The sequence below is a fragment of the Schistocerca serialis genome, chromosome 1, assembly GCF_023864345.2.
Source record: "Schistocerca serialis cubense isolate TAMUIC-IGC-003099 chromosome 1, iqSchSeri2.2, whole genome shotgun sequence".
NCBI lineage: Eukaryota > Metazoa > Arthropoda > Insecta > Orthoptera > Acrididae > Schistocerca > Schistocerca serialis.
The window spans coordinates 1,090,327,039-1,090,353,479 of record NC_064638.1 but is presented as its reverse complement, the minus strand read 5'-3'; the positions used below and the strand labels follow the sequence as shown (position 1 = coordinate 1,090,353,479).

Below are 26,441 nucleotides of genomic sequence, written 5' to 3'. Positions count from 1 at the left end.
CAGTGAACTTCGGATGTCATCCACAAGGTCATTTATGTATATTGTGAATGGAAACGGTCCTACCACACTCCCCTGTGGCACACCTGAAATCACTCTTACTTCGGAAAACTTCTCTCCATTGAGAATGACATTCTGCGTTCTGTTATCTAGGAACTCTTCAATACAATCAAACAATTGGTCTGATAGTCCATATGCTCTTACTTTGTTCATTAAACGACTGTGGGGAACTGTTTCGAAGGCCTTGCGGAAGTCAAGAAACACGGCATTTACCTGGGAACCCGGGTCTATGGCCCTCTGGGTCTCGTGGACGAATAGCGCGAGCTGGGTTTCACACGATCGCCGTTTTCGAAACCCAGGCTGATTCCTACAAAGTAGATTTCTAGTCTCCAGAAAAGTCATTATACTCGAACATAATACTTCCTCGTTCGTTGAGACTAGAGTGTGGTGTGTGGAGAGGGACGCAACGGTCGTTAATATACAAGTAGTGCTTCTGCGTGTGAAGATAATTGTACTAGTGTTATATAGAAAACTCTTTATGTTAAGTATAATAGGTGTTGTGACTGACCAGTTGGTCAGCACCTTGAAGTAACGGCGCGGCCCTTGCACCAGACACATCCTCACGTCGCTCCAGACGTGCGCTCCCACGAACACCATCAGCACTGGCTCAAGACCTGCACAGGTTCAGTTAGATTAGATTAGATTAGATTAGTACTTGTTCCATAGATCATGATGTGGAACGTGTCAGGTTAATAAAAGGTGTCTATACAAGATATTACATTACACAAAATATTACATGACACTTAATATTTTTTGGGTGGGGGTGGGAAATTACCCACTTACTACATCCAAAAATTCATCTAATGAGTAGAAGGAGTAGCCCTTCAGAAATTCTTTTAATTTCCTTTTCAGTGCGATATGGCTATCTGTCAGACTTTTGATGGTATTAGGTAAGTGACCAAAGACTTTTGTGGCAGCATCATTTACCCCCTTCTGAGCCAAAGTTAGATTTAACCTTGAGTAGTGAAGATCATCCTTTCTCCTAGTGTTGTAGCCATGTACACTGCTATTACTTTTGAATTAGTTCGGATTGTTAATAACATATATATATATATATATATATATATATATATATATATATATATATATTGTGAGGCTACAGTGAAGATCTCTAGCTCTTTAAATAAGTGTGCAGGATGATCTTGGATGAGTTTCAGCAATTATTCTGATTACACGCTTTTGTGCAATGAACACTCTTTTACTTGTTACCCCAGAATATGATGCCATACGAAAGCAGTAAATGAAAATAGGCGTGGTATGCTAATTTACTCAGATGTATATCACCAAAATTTGCAATGACCCTAATAGCATAAGTAGCTGAACGCAAACGTTTCAGCAGATCCTCAGTGTGGTTTTTTCCAGTTCAACCCCTCATTAATGCATACACCTAGAAATTCTGAATATTCTACCTTAGCTACCGATTCCTGATCGAAGTCTATATTTATTAACAGTGTCATTCCATTTACTGTGTGGAGCTGTATGTACTATGTTTTGTCAAAGTCTTATGAGAGCCCATTTGCAGAGAACCACTTAATTATTTTCTGAAACACATCGTTGACAATTTCACAAGTTAATTCTTGTCTGTTGGGTGTGATAGCTATACTTGTATCATCGGCAAAAAGTACCAGCTTTGCATCTTCGTGAATATAGAATGGCAAGTCATTAATATATATAAAGAACAGCAGAGGACCCAAGACCGTACCTTGCGGCACCCCATTCTTGATTGTTCCCCAGTTTGAGAAATCACCAGTTTTTTGCATATTATGTGAACTGTTTATTTCAACTTTCTGCACTCTTCCAGTTAGGTATGATTTAAACCATTTGAGCACTGTCCCATTCATACCACAGTACTTGAGCTTATCTAGAAGTATTCCATGATTTGCACAATCAAAAGCCTTTGATAGATCACAACAAATTCAAACGGGTGACTTCCGGTTACTCAGAGCATTTAATATTTCATAAGTGAAAGTATATATAGCATTTTCCATTGGAAAACCCTTCTGGAAACCAAACTGACATTTTGGTATAACTTTATTTTTACAAAGGTGTGAAGCTACTCTACAATACATTACTTTCTCAAGAATTTTGGATAAGGCAGTCAGAAGAGAGATTGGGCGGTAGTTGTTGACATCAGACGTATCCCCTTTTTTATGCAGTGGTTTAACAATGGCATACTTCAGTCTATCTGGGAAGATACACTGCTTCAGAGAGCTATTACATATGCGGCTAAGAATCCCATTTATTTCTTGGGAACAAGCTTTTGTCTTCATGTCGTTGAGTCTGATGTGATGCAAAAGTCATTACACAAGATAGGCTTGAACTGATCTGTGTAACAGTAACTAAAATATTGAGCAATGGATGCAACAAACTTCCATTACGCACTATCAGATCGTAGGTTTTCGGATACCTCTATGTTATGCAGAACTGACCAGTAGATGTCACGAGAGGCGGACCTGTCTTCATAACAGCAAGCGGTGAGTACTGTTTCGTCGGCAGAGTAGCAGTAAAAACAGAATAGTTGTTTGGATAGCTCACAGACTTCGAACGTGGACTGGTTATTGGATGTCTCTTGAGCAACAGATCTATCAGTGATATTTTGACTTTCGAAAGCTGTCCATATCGACTGTTTGTGACGTGCTTGTAAAGTGAAAACGCGAAGAAACAACGACAGTTAAACCAAGATCAGGGAGACGTGATGTGCAGTGCCACCAGTGGAGTACGAAGAAGGTGGTTTTATTGTATGGGAGTGTTTCTCATGGTTAGGGAGTGATTCCTTTACTGCGCTTAAGAAAATGCAAAATTCGGAAGGATGTGAACATATATACAGCACTGTGGACTATGTACAGCAGAGAAGAGTTTCCAGACGATGAGTGTTTGTATCAGCATGAAAATGCGTCCTGTCATGAAAGTACGGCTGTGAGGCAGTGGTTTTGGACAACAGCATTCTTGAAATAGGCAGCCGTCCTCAGTGTCCTGATCTGAACCCAATGGAACACTTTTGGGATGAGTTAGACCCGCGACTTCAGATTCACTCATGCTCATAAATTGAGCATAATGGTGATACATTCTGAAAAAACGCTCTGGTGGTCGGTTTGCGGGTTTAAATCACCTCGGGGTATGACCATGCGGTGCATTTGACCTACCGTTGTCGCACGGTGGCGCTGGCAGCATTCCACATACGCAAAGGTGTATTCGTGCATGTCAGAGTACGGTGCAGCGAGTAAGTGTGCAGACGTTTTCAGACGTGCTAATGGTGACTGCTTGTTGAAAATGGCTCAAAGAACACATATTGATAACGTTATGAGGGGTAGAATACTAGGGCGACTGGAGGTTGGTCAAACACAGCAGGTCGTATTACGGGCCCTCCGTGTGCCACAAACTGTGATCTCAAGATTATGGCAACGATTCCAGCAGACAGGAAACGTGTCCAGGCGCTACAGTACGGGACGTCCACAGTGTACAACATCACAAGAAGACCGATATCTCATCACCAGTGCCAGCAGACGGCCAGGGAGTACTGCAGGTAGCCTTTCTCGGGACCTTACCGCAGCCACTTGAACAGTTGTCTCCAGACACAAAATCTACAGACGAATGAACAGACATGGTGTATTCGCCCGGAGACCTGCAAGGCGCATTCCACTGACCCCTGGTCACAGGAGAGCCCGTAAAGCCTGGTGTCAAGAACACAGTACATGGTCATTTTAACAGTGATCCCAGGTTAGGTTCACAGACGAGTCCAGATATAGTCTGAACAGTGATTCTCGCCGGGTTTTCATCTGTCGTGGGCCAGGAACCAGATACCAACCGCTTAATGTCCTCGAAAGGGACTTGTATGGAGGTCATGATTTGATGGTGTGGGGTGAAATTATGATTGGTGCACGTACACCATGCATGTCTTTGACAGAGGAACTGTAACAGGTCACGTGTATCGTGATGTCATTTTGCACCTGTATGTCCGCCTTTTCAGGAGTGCAGTGGGTCCCACCTTCCTCCTGGTGGATAATAACATACTGCCCCACCGAGCTGCCATCGTGGAGGAGTACCTTGAAACAGTAGATATCAGGCGAATGGAGTGGCCTGCCTGTTCTCCAGACCTAAACGTCATCGACCACGTCTCTGATCCTCACGGGCGACGTATCGCTGCACGTCTTCAAACCCCTAGGACACTTCAGGAGCTCCGACAGGCACTGCTGCAAGAATGGGAGGCTATACACCAGCAGCTGCTCGACCAACTGATCCAGAGTATGCCAACCCGTTGTGCCGCCTGTGTACGTGTGCATGGTTATGTTATCCCATACTGATGTCGGGGTACATGCGCAGGAAACAGTGGCGTTTTGTAGCATATGTGTTTCGGGACGGTTTTCTCAACTTATCACCAATACTGAGGACTTACAGATCTGTGTCGTGTGTGTTCCCTATGTGCCTATGCTATTAGCGCGAGTTTTGTGTAGTGCCACGTTGTGTGGCACCACATTCTACAATTAATGTGTATTAGTGTAGATCCAAGGTCCAATGTCTCTACCTTCTCTGGTTTCAGCTGTTGAGGAAGAATTGGCTGCCATTCCTCCACAGACATTCAGATACCTCACTCAAAGTGTCCCAACGGAATTTAAGAATTCATAAAGGTGAAGAGTGGAGTCACCCCATATTAATGTCCACTAACAGGTGTCTGGGTGCTGTTGATCAGATAGTGTGTAATATCTCTCACCTCTGTAGTCAACGAGCAGTGTCTCTGGTTACTGACGCTGAAGTTCCGAATTTGTTTCAGGGTGATAACCTCAGGAACTTCTGGTATGGTTAAGGCCAAATGAGAGACTATTTCAAGTGATAAGCAACAAAATTGGTAGAGAAATTGTCGAGATGGCGTCAAATCTTTATGTTTGTACAAGGCTGTGGGCCACACGACATTATTTACTGTCATTTTAAAACAAAAAAGGCAGAAAATTAACCTAACTCTTGCTATTATTACCTATCATGTTGGTGTCTGAATTGGGCCATCGAGGAGAGTCTAGCAACTGACCCAAGCCTTAGAAGACGTAGTCGAATGATGACAGATAGCCTCCTATTACTTTGTGGCACTTTGTCAACTCTGAGAATGCCATGAAGGAAAGGTAGTCAATATTCACGAGCAGATGCACTTCATCGCCTAGCAGCTAGCGATTTCCACTCAGTTCAGTTTCATCACAGAACAAAAAAATATGACATGAAAATATCCTCCATCCCACTATCAAAAACGAATTTGTAAGGTAACGCGTTCGACTCCAGATATGTACACATTTTATACAGCGCGGGAACAACGTGTACTTTGGTTGTTGATGGTTGTTGAGCAGAGCGTTCTGTAACCTACAACAAAGCTTCGGCGCCCTTTAGATGTTCTAACCATGCTACTTAATACTAAACATCGGACTTCCCGAAAGTAGTTTCGTCCCTAACACTCTACTTAAATTAACTGAGTGTCTCCTTTGTAGCTGAGATCTCTAACGTTTGTTAGGACAGTGGCTCCGAACACCGAGATAGATGTACGCTATGAGTATGAGTTGGACAGTTGTCACACTTGACGCACGGACAGTGCTAACAGTTCAGTATTTAGGTGAATTCGACAGGAATTGTAATGTGGAGGCACACATCCTTTTATAAAGGCGACGAGGAATCTTATGTATTCTTATACGTACAGGTATGACTTGAAGTAAGTTAAAGTGGTTGGCATGGGACAATGTCTTCCTAACAGTAATGAACGTGGACTGTCACACTTCACAGTGTGCTATTATTTTAACACGGCGCACATACCGAAATCGCATCATAAACAAATTTAGGCGGAACTTTTCCTTGTTAAAATATTGTAGGGCTATGAACGCAGACAAGCGAAAAATAACCAATAATTCTGTATATTTCTGTGTAAAGAAATTACGTTATTTGGTCTTTACTTTTAATCCTTGACATGACCAATAACCTTGTGAAAGTAATCCAAGGATGAATAAAACTACTACTGCTATACATGCTCTAGTTGTCATTAATTAGAGGAAGAAATTTTTCTATTGTCGAAACAAAAAAAAGAAATAATCCCATCCGCTGGGAGAAAGTGGCTCACATAAGATCCGATGTGCCTATCCCTGTTTCATCCCAGTTCAACAACTCAAAAACTTTTTCTGAGGTTGCAGAAAATACGTGTGGTTAAACGGAATCTGTTTGCTTTGCTCCTTCTTGAAGTATAATCGAGGCTGTCACACTGTTGTAGATATTGCTTAATAAATATTATGTGTATCTTGCACCACTTCTGTTTCAAGTTCTCTACAGCACCATTGTCGAAACAGAGTGAAAAACTTCGTAGTAACCAGCAAAATCCAGTCAAGCGGTAACTCGTACTCATGGCGTGTCAGATATGGTCATATACGCTACAAGATGTGCACCAGAGCTTACATGTGTTCCCTTTTCTGAACAGCCTGTGCGCTATCGACATTCCCAGACCTTCACTTCCTCTTAACTCCACCAATGTTCTAACGACATCGCCTACTGCCGTCTCTAACGGCGTCGTCGTCAACGGAACGCTAAACCACATTTTTCCTTCCTTCGCCTATGTAGCTACCCACGATACCATCATACTTTCACTCGTGTCCCTCCCCAAATCTCTCAATCAAATGGTGTAACAGATGGAAATTGGAATATAATCCACAGACAAGCAAATGTGCACTCTTTGGCCGCATCTCTCGACTCTACTGCTGTACTGATTTCCACTCGTTCATCTTCTCACTAAGAGAGTAAAGTGCTTAGAACTAACCACGATGAATTGCTAACCTGCCGCACCTGTGTCCACATCCTTCTAACATTATCCTTACCTACAAGTCTCTAATTTATCCTATCCAAACCTACAGGGTATGTCATTGTGGGCTGAATGTCTGCCTCTTTTAAATTTTTCAAGTTCTTTGACACACATTTCGCCTTGCTTTCATCCGCCTGCCTCTCCTAACTCGCATCCTCTTCAACTCATCCAGTTCCTACACTTTGTAGGTATGCTATTTACGTTTTTATGTTGGTTCAAAAATGGTTCAAATGGCTCTGAGCACTATGGGACTTAACATCTATGGTCATCAGTCCCCTAGAACTTAGAACTACTTAAACCTAACTAACCTAAGGACAGCACACAACACCCAGCCATCACGCGGCAGAGAAAATCCCTGACCCCGCAGGGAATCGTACCCGGGAACCCGGGCGTGGGAAGCGAGAACGCTACCGCACGACCACGAGATGCGGGCTTTTATGTTGGTAACGCCACGTAGCGCTCTATATGAAAATCGCTGACTGTGCTGTGTACAGTCTGTGGCTGGTTGCATTGTTGGAATTTTTGCTATTGTAGTGTTGGGCAGTTGGAGGTGAGCCGCCAGCAGTGGTGGATGTGGGGAGAGAGATGGCGGAGTTTTGAGAGCTGGTGATCCGGAGGTGTGTCCATTAGAGACAGTAAATTTGTTAGACTGGATGTCATGAACTCATATATATATATTATGCCCTTTGAACACTATTAAGATAAATACATTGTTTGTTCTCTGTCAAAATCTTTCATTTGCTAACTATATGCCTATCAGTAGTTAGTGCCTTCAGTAGTTAGAATATTTGATTTGGCTGGCAGTATTGGCCATCGCTGTATTGCAGTAGTTCGAGTAACGAAGCCGGCCGCGGTGGTCTAGTGGTTCTAGGCGCGCAGTCCGGAACCGCGGGACTGCTACGGTCGCAGGTTCGAATCCTGCCTCGGGCATGGATGTGTGTGATGTCCTTAGGTTAGTTAGGTTTAAGTAGTTCTAAGTTCTAGGGGACTGATGACCACAGAAGTTAAGTCCCATAGTGCTCAGAGCCATTTGAACCATTTTTGAGTAACGAAGATTTTTGTGAGGTAAGTGATTCGTGAACGGTATATGTTATTGTTAGTCAGGGCCCTCCTTTTGTAGGGATTATTGAGAGACAGATTGCGTTGCGCTAAAAATAGTGTGTGTCAGTTTAGCGTTGATCAGAATAAGTAAAGAGAGAAATGTCTGAGTACGTTCAGTTTTGCTTAGCTGTTTGAAAATCAAATAACGTAAGAAGTTTACCACGACAGAAATTCATAATTTTTCTAAAGGGACGTTTCAACTTCTCTTCCTGAAGGACATAGAAACGGATGCATTAACTGGGAATTCGAGTCCTTGCATCCCAAATTGACTCTATAATCACCAATCCTGCTACTCCGCTTCGCCATTACACTTACGTCATGCATATCACAACTTCTTTACACCTCTAGGACTTCTCTGTCCTATTCTGCCTGAATGTTAACCGAGTACCATTCTTCAACGATGAGACCCGTCCTGAAATTCAGTATATTCTATCAGTCATGTCTAACCAAGTCTCGTCCTACATTCATTCCAGCCTGTCATTTCGCTTCTTCCTCCTCTTCACCGGCCGTTGTGGCCGAGCGGTTCTAGGCGCTTCAGTCCGGAACCACGCTGCTGCTACGGTCGCAGGTTCGGATCCTGCCTCGGGCATGGATGTGTGTAATGTCCTTAGGTTAGTTAGGTTTAAATAGTTCAAAGTCTAGGAGACTGATGACCTCAGATGTTAAGTCCCATAGTGCTCAGAGGCATTTGAAGCTTCCTCCTCTTCCCCTACACATAACCCATCGAATAGGTACTTTCGATTTAAGCTTGCGTATTTCTCTTTCATAGTCCCATATATAATATTTATATTTTTTCCTCCGTCATGAAAATAATGGTTCTCATACACCACCATCACCATCGTCTCATAACAGCCTCAGTCATGTCTAACCAAGTCTCGTCCTACATTCATTCCAGCCTGTCCTTTCGCTTCTTCCTCCTCTTCACCGGCCGTTGTGGCCGAGCGGTTCTAGGCGCTTCAGTCCGGTACCAGAAAGGTGGAAGGAGTATATGGAGGGTCTATACAAGGGCGACGTACTTGAGGTCAATATTCTGGAAATGGAAGAGAATGTAGATGAAGACGAAATGGGAGATACAATACTGCGTGAAGAGTTTAACAGAGCACTGAAAGACGTGAGTCGAAACAAGGCCCCGGGAGTAGACAACATTCCATTAGAACTACTGACGGCCTTGGGAGAGCCAGTCCTGACAAAACTCCACCATCTGGTGAGCAAGATGTATGAGACAGGCGAATTGTTGTATACATAGGGTGAAGAGATGCAGTTATTTAAAAAGGAGGATAAACAGCTTCAAAAAGGAGGACAAAGGAAGAAAAACGAGGACACATCAAACGGATCAACTGCAGATGAGGATACCACCCGTCAGCTTTGGACAAGTCACGTGACTATCGGGAATTACCGGTAAAACTAGTAGTTAATTGTTATTGGTGGTCAGGTGGTGATTCCCACACCAAAATTTTTTATTTTAAATTAAAAACATTGATTGTGGTGACAGTGTGGCGTCAATTGTTTTGTTATGTCAACAACATGGAATTGTTTACAAAGCGAGAAACGTATGACTATTCACCTCCCTTCATTCGACGCACCGCTACCAACATCTACAGTTCAAGCAGCAGCTGACCGAGTACAAAGAAATTGAATGACTATGAAACAATGAAATAAAACCGTGACAGTTAATCTGTCGAGTTATTTCTTACCTTTATTGGCCACTGAAACGTACGTTCTAGCTCCACAAATCTCACATTCCGCTTCAAATTCATTTCTCCCTTTCTTGAAAGCAGGAAAGGACATCAGAAAATGTACGCTTTCGTTTAGGCATAGCCAAATATTTTACATAACTCACTCGGTTAAAAATTACACTCACAACTCACACGTGCACTACAGGAAGCCAAGCCAATACAAAGCGAAGATACGAAACGAAAATTTTAAATAATCGATATTTGCATTCGCTTATAGGTCGATCAACGATAACATCGACGATCCTGATGCCACCTACTAACACCGCCTTCGTGCGTGTTTATCACGAAAGCTGTGCCGATAGTTAAAAGTATTTAAGAAAAGAGAAATAGAACGGGACGAATTGTAAATTTAACTGTATTATGCTCAACTTTGCGAAAAAGCCGGACACTGTAAAAATCCGCCCGGACCCCGGACAAAGAGCTGAAAAGGAGGACATGTCCGGATTAATCCGGACGTCTGGTCACCATATGTATAAATCACGAATACTCTGCCGAGTTGTTGTTTCCATTTTATGCAAAAAATGGAAACAATTCGGCAGAACGCTCAGAAATGCACTACTAATCAATCGAGCAAAAAAGAGAACCCTGAGAGATAACACCAGCCTGTAAAATTTTAAAAGTTATAAAATTACGTTATTTTAAGCCGGCAAATTGTTATCTGTTTTCAGTTTTAAACCCACAGTTATAGCTTCATTTGAATAATTTTATCGTTGCTATGACTGTTTTGTTGCGAGCCTGGCTTCTCGTGAGGAAGTGAAAGAAAGCAATACAGAAAAACATCATGCTATAAACACGTTGTTGCCTACTGCAGTTCAACTCAGTTTTTTACCGAATATTTATTGAGAATTTGCAGTGACTAGATGGTGACTGAGCTCTTGATATCTTGATATCAAGAGCTCAGATGGAAACCCAGTTCTAAGCAAAGAAGGGAAAGCAGAAAGTTGGAAGGAGTATATAGAGGGTCTATGACGAAATGGGAGATACAATACTGCGTAAAGAGTTTAGCAGAGCACTGAAAGACCTGAGTCGAAACAAGGCCCCGGCAGTAGACAACATTCCATTAGAACTACTGACGACCTTGGGAGAGCCAGCCCTGACAAAACTCCACCATCTGATGAGCAAGATGTATGAGACAGGCGAAATACCCTCAGACTTCAAGAAGAATATAATAACTCCAATCCCACAGAAAGGAGGTGTTGACAGACGTGAAAATTACCGAACAATCAGTTTAATAAGCCACAGCTGCAAAATACTAATGCGAATTCTTTACAGACGAATGGAAAAACTAATAGAAGCCAACCTTGGGGAAGATCAGTTTGGATTCCGTAGAAATATTGGAAGACGTGAGGCAATACTGACCTTACGACTTATCTTAGAAGGTAGATTAAGGAAAGGCAAACCTACGTTTCTAGCATTTGTAGACTTAGAGAACGCTTTTAACAATGTTGACTGGAATACTCTCTTTCAAATTCTAAAGGTGGCAGGGGTAAAATACAGGGAGCGAAAGGCTATTTACAATTTGTACAAAAACCAGATGGCAGTTATAAGAGTCGAGGGACATGAAAGGGAAGCAGCGGTTGTTAAGGGAGTGAGACAGGGTTGTAGCCTCTCCCCGATGTTATTCAATCTGTATATTGAGCAAGCAATAAAGGAAACAAAAGAAAAATTCGGAGTAGGTATTAAAATCCATGGAGAAGAAATAAAAACTTTGAGGTTCGCCGATGACATTGTAATTCTGTCAGAGACAGCAAAGGACTTGGAAGAGCAGTTGAATGGAATGGACAGTGTCTTGAAAGGAGGATATAAGATGAACATCAACAAAAGGAAAACGAGGATAATGGAATGTAGTAGAATTAAGTCGGGTGATGCTGAGGGAATTAAATTAGGAAATGAGACACATAAAGTAATAAAGGAGTTTTGCTAATTGGGGAGCAAAATAACTGATGATGGTCGAAGTAGAGAGGATATAAAATGCAGACTGGAAATGGGAAGAAATGCCTTTCTGAAGAAGAGAAATTTGTTAACATCGAGTATAGATTTAAGTGTCAGGAAGTTATTTCTGAAAGTATTTGTATGGAGTGTAGCCATGTATGGAAGTGAAATATGGACGATAAATAGTTTGGACAAGAAGAGAATAGAAGCTTTCGAAACGGGGTGCTACAGAAGAATGCTGAAGATTAGATGGGTAGATCACATAACTAATGAGGAGGTATTGAATAGAATTGGGGAGAAGAGGAATTTGTGGCACAACTTGACAAGAAGAAAGGACCGGTTGGTAGGACATGTTCTGAGGCATCAAGGGATCACAAATTTAGCATTGGTGGGCAGTGTGGAGGGTAAAAATCATAGAGGGGGACCAAGAGATGAATATACTAAGCAGATTCAGAAGGACGTAGGTTGCAGTAAGTACTTGGAGATGAAGAAGCTTGCACAGGATAGAGTAGCATGGAGAGCTGCATCAAACCAGTCTCAGGACTGAAGACCACAACAACAGATGGTGACTGACCGGTGTCTGGCGGTCCCCGATGCAGGAGCTTCTTGTCGGTGTTGGACTCGAGGAAGAGCAGGGTGAGGAAGACGACGTAGGCGGCGACGCTGGAGATGAGCCGGTTGATGGGCAGCGACCACTGGCGCACCATGCGGCTCTGCGGCGCCACGACGCACCATCCCGCGATGATGGGCAGCATCGGGATGCGGGTCACCACGTCCAGGGCCCGCATCGGCAACGACCGCGTGCGCCACTCCACCCAATCGCCCGTCCACTCCCACGCCAGCACCTGTCGTTACCAAAGAACCACTGCCGCCATTCTATCAAAGGGGGCACTGTTGATATCAGTTAACAAGAAGAGCAAAAGAAGTGATTCACAAAACAATCGGCCAACATCAGTGAACATGTTCTGCGCTCAATATAATATCCCGAACAGAATGACCTTCTCCATGCTGACTGGCAGGTGCCGTTGTGCGCAAAGGTGAGAAAAACTTTTCCAATCAGGTGGCTGTACCTGCCCTTCAGGCTCTCCCAGAAAACACTGCTTTCCGACTTTAATTACAGGGTGTCCCACTCAAACATCCCTGATTTCAAAGACCCAGGAAAAAAACTCACAGTAGATACGACAATGAAAAATGCACGACATTGTAGAGCATCTCAAAGAATTTATTTATTTATCATCAATACAAGGAAACAAAAGAAAAATTCGGAGTAGGAATTAAAATCCATGGAGAAGAAATAAAAACATTGAGGTTCGCCGATGACATTGTAATTCTGTCAGAGACAGCAAAGGACCTGCAAGAGCAGCTGAACGGAATGGACAGTGTCTTGAAAGGAGGATATAAGATGAACATCAACAAAAGCAAAACGAAGGTAATGGAATGTAGTCGAATTAAGTCGGGTGATGCTGAGGGAATTAGATATGGAAATGAGACACTTAAAGTAGTAAAGGAGTTTTGCTATTTGGGGAGCAAAATAACTGATGATGGTCGAAGTAGAGAGGATATAAAATGTAGTCTGGGAATGGCAAGGAAAGCATTTCTGAAGAAGAGAAATTTGTTAACATCGAGTATAGATTTAGTGTCAGGAAGTCGTTTCTGAAAGTATTTGTGTGGAGTGTAGCCTCGTATGGAAGTGAAACGTGGACGATAAATAGTTTGGACAAGAAGAGAATAGATGCTTTCGAAATGTGGTGTTACAGAAGAATGCTGAAGATTAGATGGGTAGATCACATAACTAATGAGGAGGTATTGAATAGAATTGGGGAGAAGAGGAGTTTGTGGCACAGCTTGACTAGAAGAAGGGATCGGTTGGTAGGACGTGTTCTGAGGCATCAAGGGATGACCAATTTAGTATTGGAGGGCAGCGTGGACCGTAAAAATCGCAGAGGGAGACCAAGAGATGAATACACTAAACAGATTCAGAAGGATGTAGGTTGCAGTAGGTTCTGGAGTCTCAGGACTGAAGACCACAACGACAACATCATCATCAATGCACCTCTACATGTGAACCATAAGTAGCACGAAGAATATCGAGTCTATATTCAGTCTCTTGCCAAGTTCTTTGTAACATTTCCTCTGTTATTGTTGCAATCGCATTAGTGATACGATCGCAACGTAGGAATATCGTCCACTTTGGTCGCATACACACGGTCCTTCACTAATCCCCACATAAAAAAATCAATGTCGAGTGAACGTTGGGGCCAGGAAATGGGTCCTCCTCGTCCGATCCAGCGATTGGGAAATTTCCTAGCTAGGAACTAGCGAAGAGCTGTTGACCAATGTGGCGGAGCTCCATCTTGTTGAAAAATGATGTTGAGTTGCAAGTCTTGCATCTGAGGGTACACTAACTGCTCCAACATGTCCACACTGACTTATTCACTGTTTTTTCCGCAAAGAAGAACTGTCCAGCAATCCTGTCGTGTATTAGCCCGCACCAGACGTTTAGGGCTATCACGAACATGTTCAATGACAATGTGCGGATTTTGCGAACCCCAAATACGAAAATTATGCCTATTAACCCTTCCTGATAGATGAAAGGTTGCCCCATCTGAGAATAAACATCTTTCCAGGAAGCTGGCCTCCATATCAATACGCTGCAGTATATCTGCAGCAAATTGTTGTCGGCGTGGTTTGTCGTTTGGCGTCAGATGTTGCAGAATTTGCACTTTCTAAGCACACATACGAAGACGCTGGTGATCTACACGATGCAATGTTGATCGAGGTACATCAAGTTGCCTAGATTCTTGACGATTGACTTGCGTGGGCTTCTGAGAAAAGTTTGTTTGATGTCCTCCACTGTCTCTTCTGAAACTCCGTAACGTGCACTGCCAGAATGTTTCAGGACACTTCCTGTTTCCAGAAACGTCCTATACCATTCCTTAATTGTTTTCATATCAGGTGGATCACATTCATACACACGACGACAATTCCTTTGCCCAGTAATGGACGATTTTGTTTCTGCAAACTACACTACTACTTGTGCGCGCTGCTCTGGAGTCGCCATTAAAAAAAAAAAAAATGGTTCAAATGGCTCTGAGCACTATGGGACTTAGCTTATGAGGTCATCAGTCCCCTAGAACTTAGAAAGGACATCACACACATCCATGCCCGAGGCAGGATTCGAACCTGCGACAGTAGCGGTCGCGCGGTTCCAGACTGTAGCGCCGAGAACCGCTCGGCCACTCGGGCCGGCCGCTATTTTCACTTCATGCGTTTATTCTGCACTCTGGCGACGATACTTGCACTCCTGGCGCGGGAATATAAATTCTTTGACATGCTCTACGATGTGGTGCATTTTTCATTGCCGTACCTACTGTGGTTTTTCTCTCCTGCGTGCTTGAAATCAGGGAGGTTTGAGTGGGACACCCTGTATTTTAATGGTAGAGACGCTAGGCGGTACACTTTGCCTCATTGGTAGGGTGCTGGGGAAAACAATGAGTGTACGAAGCAGATTGGTTACAAAACACTCACGCGAGACAGCCTAGAATATTATTCACATGTATGGGACGCATAGTAACAGGGGATATTGAATGTATACAGAGAGGGCAATACGATTGGCCACAGGTTGGCCCGACTCATGGGAGGTTGACGGAAATCAGTCAAATGAGATGTTCAAAAAAAAAAAAAAAAATTGCAGCTGGTGTTGTAATTTGTTGTTAATTAGCCGGCCGCGGTGGTCTAGCGGTTCTAGGCGCTCAGTCCGGAGCCGCGCGACTGCTACGGTCGCAGGTTCGAATCCTGCCTCGGGCATGGATGTGTGTGATGTCCTTAGGTTAGTTAGGTTTAAGTAGTTCTAAGTTCTAGGGGACTGATGACCACAGATGTTAAGTCCCATTGTGCTCAGAGCCATTTGAACCATTTTTTGTTGTTAATTAATTAGTACAGTTACGGATACTCTGAACTATAGTGTTCAGCATACTGCACAAATAAGTTCCAGAAATGCAGCAAAACATAAACTGGCAGACACTTGAAGATAGACGCCAACTTTCCTGCAAAAGCCTATGTATAGTGTTTCAAGAATCAGTGTGAAGCGAATATACAACAGTCCCCTACGTTTCGCTACCATAGGAGGTGCGAAGAGAACATTAGACTTATTACCTCGCCGAAAGAGGCCTTTAAGCACTCATTCTTCTTCATTCGTCTGACTGTGCTTATCCGAGTGCAATAGGAAGGAACATTAATACATAGTACAACCGGAATTACCCTCATAGATGTTCATAGTTGCAGATTTACCTTCCCATAAGACTCCATACTTCCGTGTGTATAGGAAGGAACAGTTCTACATCTATCAACAGATGGGGTTTCACTAGGCGTGGCCTACACCTAAACAGGACTGGGAAGGGAAGGTTGGTACAGCTGATTCATGAAAGTATAGGGGGTGGATCTCGGGCCACACATGGTTAAATACCTGTTGTAATAGGTAGGTAAAGTAGGTCTTTTTTAAGATAAATCCAGACAACAGATTCCCCTGCCTAAAGAGTATCTCTAGCACTTTAAAAAATATTAAAACAATCACACACAAGACAGATTTTAACACCTCAAATATCACAAATATCAGATGTCACAAAGAAAAACAAACCATTGGAAAGAGTAACATGGGGCATTTCACAGACTTAACAATCCTCCATAAAAACATGCAATCAATAAAAAATAAAATGCAACTCTTAGAAGTTGAACTCCAATCTTTGGACTGCACTATAGTTTGTATTACTGAGCACTGGTGTAGAGAGACAGAAATCCAACATGTAGTGTTATCATCGTATGAAAGGGCAAACTCTTACTGCAGAACTGCTTCAAGAGGTGGAGGATCATGCATTTATATCAGAAAAGGAACACAGTTCAAATCAAGACCTGACCTCAATACCGTAAGTGAAGACAAACACTTGGACATATCAGCTATTCAATTAACAGGGCTTGTTATCATAAAGAAATTAACCATTTTATGTGTGTATAGATCTCCCAGTGGTAGTGTGGATACTTTTTTCAATAAGTTAACAGAAGTTCTAGATAAAGTCTCAAGTACGAAGGTCAACATAATTTTGTGTGGGGACATCAACACTAACATCATAAATGAATCCAGCAGCACCTACATAAACATACTTCAAAGTTTTGGCATGTCCCTATTGGTCAATAGTGCAACAAGGGTTTTTTCACTACAACTTCATCAGTAATTGACAATGTGGCCACAAATACGAACAGGGAAAAACGTGATGTAGCTGTAAAAGATCTCGGACTATCAGACCATCTCTGTCAAATAACAACAGTAAAGTCAGGTATCGAATCATTTCCTAAACTACGAGCCTACAAACGACATCTATCAGAAATCAAAATAAAAGATTTTTCAAAGGAACTAGAAAAACAAAGCTGGGATGAAGTGTACAAGGAAACCAATGTGAATATGAAATTGTTTAAATTGAACATCTAAAAGGCATTTCCAAAAGTATGCATGTCTGTAAAACATCCCACAAAAACAGATGGATAACAGCAGGTATTAAGAAGTCCTCCCAAACACATAAACACCTCAGTTTCATGAAAAAGATTCACAGTGATCCAGAATTCTTAAATTTCTATCATAGGTACAAAAAGATCTATAGGAAGGTGCTGATTGCTGCAAAAATGTCATTTAATGACAAAATAATATATAATGCAGAGAATAAAAGCAAAGCGGTCTGGGAATGTTATAAAAAAGGAAATGGGGGAGGCAAACAAATGCAGAATAACATACTGCTAAGGGAGGGGGATAAAGTAATAAATGATCCACAGCACTTAGCAAACTATGTAAATGAGCATTTTTCAAGTATTGCAGAGAAGTTACAGCAAAAATTCCACCAAACAAATATAACACCTGTAAATAATGTTGCACTAAATACAATGATGTTACTTCCAACCACAGAGAATGAAGTCAGTAAAACAATTCAAAAACTAAAAAATGAAAAGTCAGTAGGCTTAGATGAAGTACCAGTGTGTGTACTGAAACAATGCATAGAGATTATACAAGGCCCCTTAACAAATATAATAAATGAATCCTTCACATCAGGGACATTTCCAGAGCAGTTAAAACAGGAAAGAGTTGTGCCTTTGCTTAAGAAAGGTAATGCAAAAGACACAGAAAATTACCGACCCATTTCCTGCTGTCAGCATTCTTAAAAATAATAGAAGCAACTATGAAAGACAGATTAATGAATTACCTGAATAAATACAATCTTTTAAGTGAATCACAGTTTCATGATTTTAAACATGGCTGCAGCAGCAACTGTTAAAATTCTTCACAATAAAGGATGGCAGCCAAAAACAGTTGCAGGATAGAATTTTTTATTAAATTCTTGACCAAGGTTTCGGTACATATAAATATACCTTCATCAGAAGTACATTTCTAAAATTACATCATGCACTGGAGAATAATGAAACAATTATGCCAAAAGGCGTCGTCAGTAATTAAAATATCATCTCCATTTGTACGACATGTGTAATGGGTACAGGATCAAAGCGAACAGTTTAACAGTCGTTTGCAAGTTGTTAAACTGTTCGCTTTGATCCTGTACCCATTACACATGTCGTACAAATGGAGATGATATTTTAATTACTGACGACGCCTTTTGGCATAATTGTTTCATTATTCTCCAGTGCATGATGTAATTTTAGAAATGTACTTCTGATGAAGGTATATTTATATGTACCGAAACCTTGGTCAAGAATTTAATAAAAAAAATTCTATCCTGCAACTGTTTTTGGCTGCCATCCTTTATTGTGAAGAATCACAGTTTGGTTTCCGAAGTGGCAAAAATTGGAGTCAGCCATAGTAGAATTCATAGAAGTTTTACTTGATGCTCTTGATAAAGATGAGTGTGTCACAGGCATATTTTTGGATCTTTCTAAGGCGTTTGATACAGTCGACCACACGATTCTATTAACTAAATTAGAAGCATTAGGAACAAGGGAGGTAGCTTATGACTGGTTTCGATCATACCTAACAGATAGTGTACAAAGAGTAGAGATAACACATACTTCAAATAGATCCAAACACTTAGTAAAACACTTATCAGAACCAAAATACATTAATATAGGCATTCCACAAGGTAACATATTAGGACCAATACTGTTCCTGATACACATCAATGACTTTCCCAGTAGTGTTACTCATGGTGAAAAAATCCTCTTCGCTGAAGACAGCAATATTATAGTCACTCAGAAAACAAGAGAACTCCTTGCCAAGAAACCAAATGAAACTCTCAAGGAAGTTTGTGATTGGTCAATAAGTAATAAAGTTACATTGAACATAAAGAAAACTAATGCCACGAATTTCAGTTTGAAGAGGAAAAACGACAATGTTAAATTAAATGTAGATGGCACCTCTATAGACTGCGTAACAAATGCAAAATTTCTAGGAATGAATACTGATTCTCAGTTGAAGTGGTGTGAACACACAAAGATACTTGCAAACAGAATGTCATCAGCATGTTATGTCCTTAGAATCCTATCATCAGTGTGAAACATGCAGTGTCTTTTAGTTACATATTATTCATATGTACACTCAACTCTTAGCTATGGCATTCTTTTTTGGGGAACAAATTCACAAAATATGAACACAAATTTCAAACTCCAGGAAAGAGCCATAAGAATAATAACCAAAAATATTAGTCGAGCTCATTGTAAATATGCGTTCAGAACACTGGGGATTTTAACTGCTCCATGAGAATACGTTTAACAGTCAGTTGTACACATTAAAAATAACATTTGTGATTACTGCACAAACAGCTCTGTCCATGACCAAGCAACAAGAGATAGACTCAACTTACATTTACCAAGAAAAAATAAACATAAAACTCAAAACAGCATTTTCTACCAAGGAATAAAACTGCACAATAAATTGCCAGCTAAAAAGTACCTGTTGTGCAATACATTTTATACACTGAAGGATTACTTAGCTAAAACAGATTAGAGGTTAGATAAAAATGTTATACAAATAAATAATAATAATAATGATTATAAAATATCCAACATTCCACATAAAACCTTCACTTTCTGTTTTTTCCCTTTCTAGAAATACTTTCCCCCAAGCTATGCATGGCAGAATACTAACACCTCTTCCTCTTTCTGAGCTCAACATCTCATTCATTACGGAGGGATGCTGACTCAGTTTTTCAGGATAGCAAATGGGAAGTTGCGGTTCAGAAAATGGCCCAGAGATCACCAGTTTGTGTGTGTGTGTGTGTGTGTGTGTGTGTGTGTGTGTGTGTGTGTGCGTGCGTGTATGTGTGGTGAGTGAAGTGTTATGAAACAATGTGTGTATAGTGTGTGCAGTGACTGATAGTGAGATATGAGTGAACAATATGCCATTACATTATTTAATAAGTTATTTGTACAAAAAGTATTGTCTACCAGGAGTAAAATTCATGATTGTCTGTAACTAGAAGTCTGTAAATATATGTGTATACGAATCAGCTTATTTTTAATTGATCTAAACTTGTAAATACTTTGACATGTCCTATATCCTTGTGAAAAGAGATTACGGATGATTAAAGCTACTACTACTACTACTACTACTATTACTACTAAATATACAGCGTTATCCTGTAGTGTTCATAAAAGCATTCAGGAACGAAATATCTGCTGTTTCTTCCGAACTAGACACAACTAGGGAAAAGGCACCACAGGTGCAAAGATGAGAGCTGGTACCAGTGCCATAAAGACTCGCCACTTGCGCGAGTTCCACCTGCGCCAGGGGCGGCGCTGAGGATGAAGACATCAACTTCGCCTCGGCCAGTTGCCGGCCGAGTGCAATCCGCCAATGACCGGACGGCAACGGACAGAACCGTACTCGGAAGAGAGAAGAGCGGCTCTCGCCCACTTACAGATCATCGTCCAGGGCTGACTTAGGCAGGGAACGTCGTTTAGTGAATCTTAGAAGTGAACTGTCAGCTATAAATTGCATTTGCTAAGTACTGTGAAGATTAGATTAGATTAGATTTACTTCATTCCAAAGTTAACCTACGATTATTTGCACTTAGCCATTGAGGGCGTTTTTTTGTGTTATATTACATGCAGTGTTGCAGAATTCATTATTCTACAAGTCACGAAGATAAGTAAACCTTTTAAACTCATTTGTGTGACTTTGTTACTAATTTGTTGGAGTGATGAAGAACCTTCGTTCTCCTATCCTGTTACCTGACCCTGGGCATATCTGTCTAATAGGGAGAAATTGTCTGAACGAAGTACTGCACCAGAAGCCGCTTCACGAACTCACACACTCGGCCTACAGTAACAACAGTGGCAACTCGGCCTCCACAGCAGTAGCGACGAGGCCTTTACAAAAATATCTATGTAACAAAGATTATGAAGAACTCTCTGGAAACGGCAGAGTCAAAAATTACGAACTCAAACGTGATGTTGCCAAACTCTGTCAGTGAGAAAAACTCTGTTAATGGGAAACGACAACATAAAAGTCGTTCTTTGTCTTTTGATAATTAAGGACATGGTTGGACCGCTGTAACGTAGCCAAACGTGGCCAACATGAGGGTTGCAGCACTGCAGATGAAGTGAGGTGCAACTAACGAGTCATTCGTGAAGTAAGATCCGTAAGACTGCAGTCTGTATCTACAAGCAGACGTTTACAGTCGATTATCCCGAATAGTTTGGCATTGTACCTGATTTGGGAGGAACGCGGCACGATTCTCATACACAGAAAGCCAAATGAAAAAGACTGTAGCGAAGCTAATTGGGCTTATGGTGTCAAGTACTCACTTAGGAGACATTCGACGTATAGCACGTTTCAAACGGTTAAGAAAAAAAGGGATACTGGCACTATAATACGAGGCACTAACAGCGTAACGAGCTGTACTGACTTCCGACTTCGAAAAAGCGATGCTTGTTTCCCTTAAAGAGGAACCTTCAGTCAGTTACATGTGAAATAAGTGTCAAGCAAAGCACTGCTTTGAAAGCAGCATGGGGTCAGCAGCTACACTCCTATTTTCAGAGAGAGTTTAATCCCTACTGATTTAGGATCCGTGTCATGTCGAGTCAAAAGGTGATACAACACTGTATGATAGATTTTCATTTTACCGCGTTTTGCGTGTGTGCGAGGGACGTTCAATAAGTAATGCAGGACTATTTTTTCTGAAAGCAGGTTGGTTTTATTCAGGATTACACTACACCATATTATTCCCCACTCTTTTGCCTACAAAACCTCATTTTTCAGCATAATCTCTGCTCGATGCGACTATATTACGCCACCTTACTGGGAGGGAGAAGGGGGCGGGGGCTGTATGTCCGCATGGTACCACTCTACCGGTCGACACACCTTACTGGGGGTGGGGGAAGGGGGGGGGGCTTGCATGTCCACATGGTACCACTCTACCGGTCGACGTCGAAGCCAACGTTTTACTGCAACAAAGACCTCCCCATCATTCACGTACTGCTTCCCCGGAGTGCATCATTCATTGGACCAGATGGATGGAAGTTGGAAGGTGTGGCATCCAGGCTCTAGGGTGGATGAGGAAGGACAGTCGAATGAGGCTTTGTGAGCTCCTCTCGGATGCATGGACTTGTGTGAGACTTGCAGAACCAGCACTTCTGGAAGAAAGGATATTACGGAGACATGGCTTAGCCACAGCCTGGGGGATGTTTCCAGAATGAGATTTTCACTCTGCAGCGGAGTGTGCGCTGATATGAAACTTCCTGGCAGATTAAAACCGTGTGCCGGACCGAGACTCGAACTCGGGACCTTTGCCTTTCGCGGGAAAGTGCTCTTCCAACTCAGCTACCCAAGCACGACTGACGACCCGTCCTCACAGCTTCAATTCTGCCAGTACATCGTCTCCTACCTTCCAAACTTCACAGAAGATCTCTTGCGAACCTTGCAGAACCAGCACTTCTGGAAGAAAGGATATTACGGAGACATGTCTTAGCCACAGCGTGGGGAATGTTTCCAGAGTGAGATTTGCACTCTGCAGCGGAGTGTGCGCTGATATGAAACTTCCTGGCAGACCAGAACTGTGTGCCGGACCGAGACTCGACCTCGGCATCTTTTCCTTTCGCGGGCAAGTGCTCTACCATCTGAGCTACCCAAGCACGACTGACGACCCGTTCTCACAGCCGAGTTCGAGTCTCGGTCCGGCACACAGGTTTAATCTGCCCGGAAGTTTCATATCAGCGCACACTCCACTGCAGAATGAAAATCTCATTCTGAAAACATCCCCCAGGCTGTGGTTAAGCCATTTACCTGCAATATCCTTTCTTCCAGAAGTTCAAGGTTCGCAGGAGAGCTTCTGTGAAGTTTGTAAGGTAGGAGACGAGGTACTGGCAGAATGGAAGCTGTGAGGACGGGTCGTGAGTCGTGCTTGGGTAACTCAGATGGTAGAGCACTTGCTCGTGATAGGCAAAGGTCCCGAGTTCGAATCTCGGTCCGGCAAACAGTTTTAATCTGCCAGGAAGTTTCAGCCTGGTATCTGTTTTCTCCTTATTCAACTGAGACTACGTCCGCTATGTTCCCAGTCACACACTCCCCTACGCTGTTATGAAGACACCCCACTTAATATCCGTGTACGTATGTGGTTTCAACATGGTACAGTTCACTCGATGCATTTTTCTGATGACCAATTGGATCAGACGTTTCCTGAATGGTAGGTACGAAGAGGATGCTTTGATTTGTGGCTAGATCGTTCAAATGATCTAATCCCGATTGATATCTTCTTGCAGGACCATGTGAAAACACTTGTGTACGAGAGAACCGCCGGAAGTAAAGGGGAATCGCTACTTAGAATGTTGTGCAAACAAAGGGTTGTGACAAAACTTACTGTTAAGTCGTCATGCCTGCGTGAAAGCGGCAGATGTCCTTGTAACGACAACTGTGTATGTAGCGTCTTGTGCAAGTTTTGCAAACAAGTAATTTTTTTTCTAAATATCCATTTACATGGATTGTCACCACCATCAGCAGATCAAGAGAATATTTGAAATTTGCACCATTTCGGTCATAACTTTCGACTCAGTCGTTTGCAGAAGTGGGTTTCATAGCTGATATAGACTTACTCTCGTCCACGATCTCTGAAGGATTATATCTTCATCGTGGAATCGTTCTGTACACAATGAAAAATACTGTAGAGTCCGTGGCACAACACTTTCTGTGGTACTGTGATATCACATATAGAGATTTACTCCCATTTTGTTCTCCAGTAATGTTTGTTGCCACAACAAGCAGGCTGGAAACGATTCGCAGGTTGCTTCCGAAAACGGGTTCGTGGAACTTCACTGTATACGAGACATTATTATTGGAAAAACTGGAAATTTGTGGTAAAGTCTTATGGGACCAAACTGCTAAGGTCATCGGTCCCTTAGCTTACGTACTACATAAGCTAGCTTAAACTGACTTACGCTAAGGGAAACACACACACCCATACTCAAGGGAGGACTCGAACCTCCGAAGGGGGGAGCCGCGCGGACCGTGACAAAGCGCCCAAGACATTATTTGTCAACCATCCTCTAACTTACGTACAATGATTGTAACTGAAGCTACAACGCTTACAGATAGACTCCAACAAAACTGTATGCTTTCTTTAGCTTTAGAATTTTCGCCCAATATACGGAAGAAAGAATGTTCAAACATTTAATTATTTTACCTACATCAACATGTCTACTCTTTAATTCACACTTAAGCACGTAAGTGGTTAACACTGTGTTCATCACACCCCTTTATTCAGACTATTTTCTACCGTTCAGCTCTCTAACAGCATGTGGGAAGAATAACACTTAATTCCTTCCGCGCGAGCTCTGATTTGTCTTATTTGACTGTGATGGTCATTTGTCCCTATGTAGGTGGGAGTCGACAAAATATTTTCGTTTTCGGAGAAGGAAGTCAGTGACTGAAATTTCGTGAAAAGATCCCATCTCAACGAGAAAAACCTTTGCTTTTATAACTACCACTGCAACTTGCTTGTCGTGACATTCTACCCCTTTTTCGCGATACTACAAAACACACTGCTCCTCTTTGAACTTCCGTCTCTAATGACCTCGATGTTGACCGGACGTTAAACCCTACACTTCCTTCCTTTCAAAATGGTTCAAATGGCTCCGAGCACTATAGGACTTAACTTCTGAGGTCATCAGTCCCATAGAACTTAGAACTACTTAAACCTAACTAACCTAAGGACATCACACACATCCATGTCCGAGGCAGGATTCGAACCTGCGACCGTAGCGGTCGCGCGGTTCCAGACTGAAGCGCCTAGAGCCGCTCGGCCACTCCGGCCAGCTCCTTCCTTTCCTGTGTGTTAAGTGAGCAGTGCACCGGCTCGTATCGATAAATGCAAGTGCGCCACAGACATTGCTACTTCAATTTACTGACGGATTTCGTGGTGTGGCGACAGGGGTATGCATCGAGTGCATCTGCGTCGGTCGATATGTCTCGGACCGCACATTGGGCAGTCCTCAGTTCTTGAGCAGTATGGTGTGCTCGGAAGAATTGCAACCAGTGCGTATGTCCCATGTCGGGTGGGGTGATGGCTTCAGTTCAGCAGTGTTATTTTAGATAAACTGTTTCGAGATATGCTTCTGCAGAAGATGACAGACTTTTTGGCTAAGAACTAAGTATTGTTTTGATGTGAACTCTTTTTTGAATATTTGACTGTTAATATGCATAATTAATGTTTTACATGGTAAATTGCTTTCCAGATCTTGCTCGGGATGTAATTATTATTGGCAAGCATTTTCATTTTAACTTTGCTCTATTACGCTGTAGAAACTTTTCCTGCCAGTGTGGCTTTTCGTAGCTCAACTAGTAGAACCCAGCTGTGAATGAGCTGATAAGTACTGCTCGGTGCGTTTACTGGAGAGATCGTTTTGAAACCTTTTTTTCTCTGTTGTAAAAATGTATTTTTTTTAAGTTTATGTGGATGATTGTTTCTTAAATTGTGCTAGAATTCCTTTTTGAGTACCCCTGGGAATAAAAGAAAATTTGTGATAGAATTTTATATTTTGTGACCTTTCTCATTCTTAACATTTCAGTAAGGATCCCATCTGCAGAAGAGGACGGACAAGGACAATGTTGATAGTCTTTTTAGAATATTTGTTGCATCTTCGACGTGTTCTGTGAATAAAACGCACTCTTTGGTGAGCCTACCCCACAACATTTTCTGAGGTCTGGGTCCAATTTAAGTTATTCGTAACTATAATCACTAAGTGTTTACTTGAATAGACGGCCTTTAGATTTGTATGATTTATAGTGTTGTCAAAATTTAAAGACTTCGTTTTAGTACTCATGTGGATGACATCACATTTTCCATTCTTTAGAGACTATTCCAACTCTTCGCACCATACAGATATCTTGTCTAAATGATCTTACAGTGCAAGATTGGGAGATACGCATGTCAGATGCAGATAAAATATGTTCCTTCAGAAGTATCTTCATGGTGTGTCTCCAAGAGACTTGGAAATGCAACTGTAAATTGTGAATTAGTAACAGAGTAACATCTTTTATCGGTAAAATTCGCTGGTGGGGTCCGGTTTTGAGGTGAAAGGCGACTTCGCTAATTTCTCCGGGTGAATTTTGTGGCGACGAGCTCTTTGAAAAGAGCAGAACGTAGCGAAAGCTCGCTAAGTGCAACAAATACGTTCACTAGCCACAGCCGACAGAGTGGAGCTTCACTTCCGCAGACAGGCCCCAGATGAAGGCAGCCATGGCAGTTGCTAGTAAAACATCACTACGGTATAAAAAAGAATTCCTTGCGTTTGGTGGCAGCGTATTTTGACAT

General features: G+C 42.1%; 1 protein-coding gene across 1 annotated transcript in view; it reads right to left on the bottom strand.

Annotated features, from left to right (window-relative positions):
* Nucleotides 1-26,441, bottom strand: part of LOC126455580 (short transient receptor potential channel 4-like) — a 274,268-nt gene that overhangs the window by 130,098 nt on the left and 117,729 nt on the right. Inside the window, exons 6-7 of the mRNA XM_050091340.1 lie at nt 12,218-12,488; nt 566-671 (exon numbers count right to left, since the gene is read on the bottom strand). Of these exons, the coding sequence (XP_049947297.1) occupies nt 566-671; nt 12,218-12,488 (377 nt within the window). The remainder of the gene's footprint in view (nt 1-565; nt 672-12,217; nt 12,489-26,441) is intronic.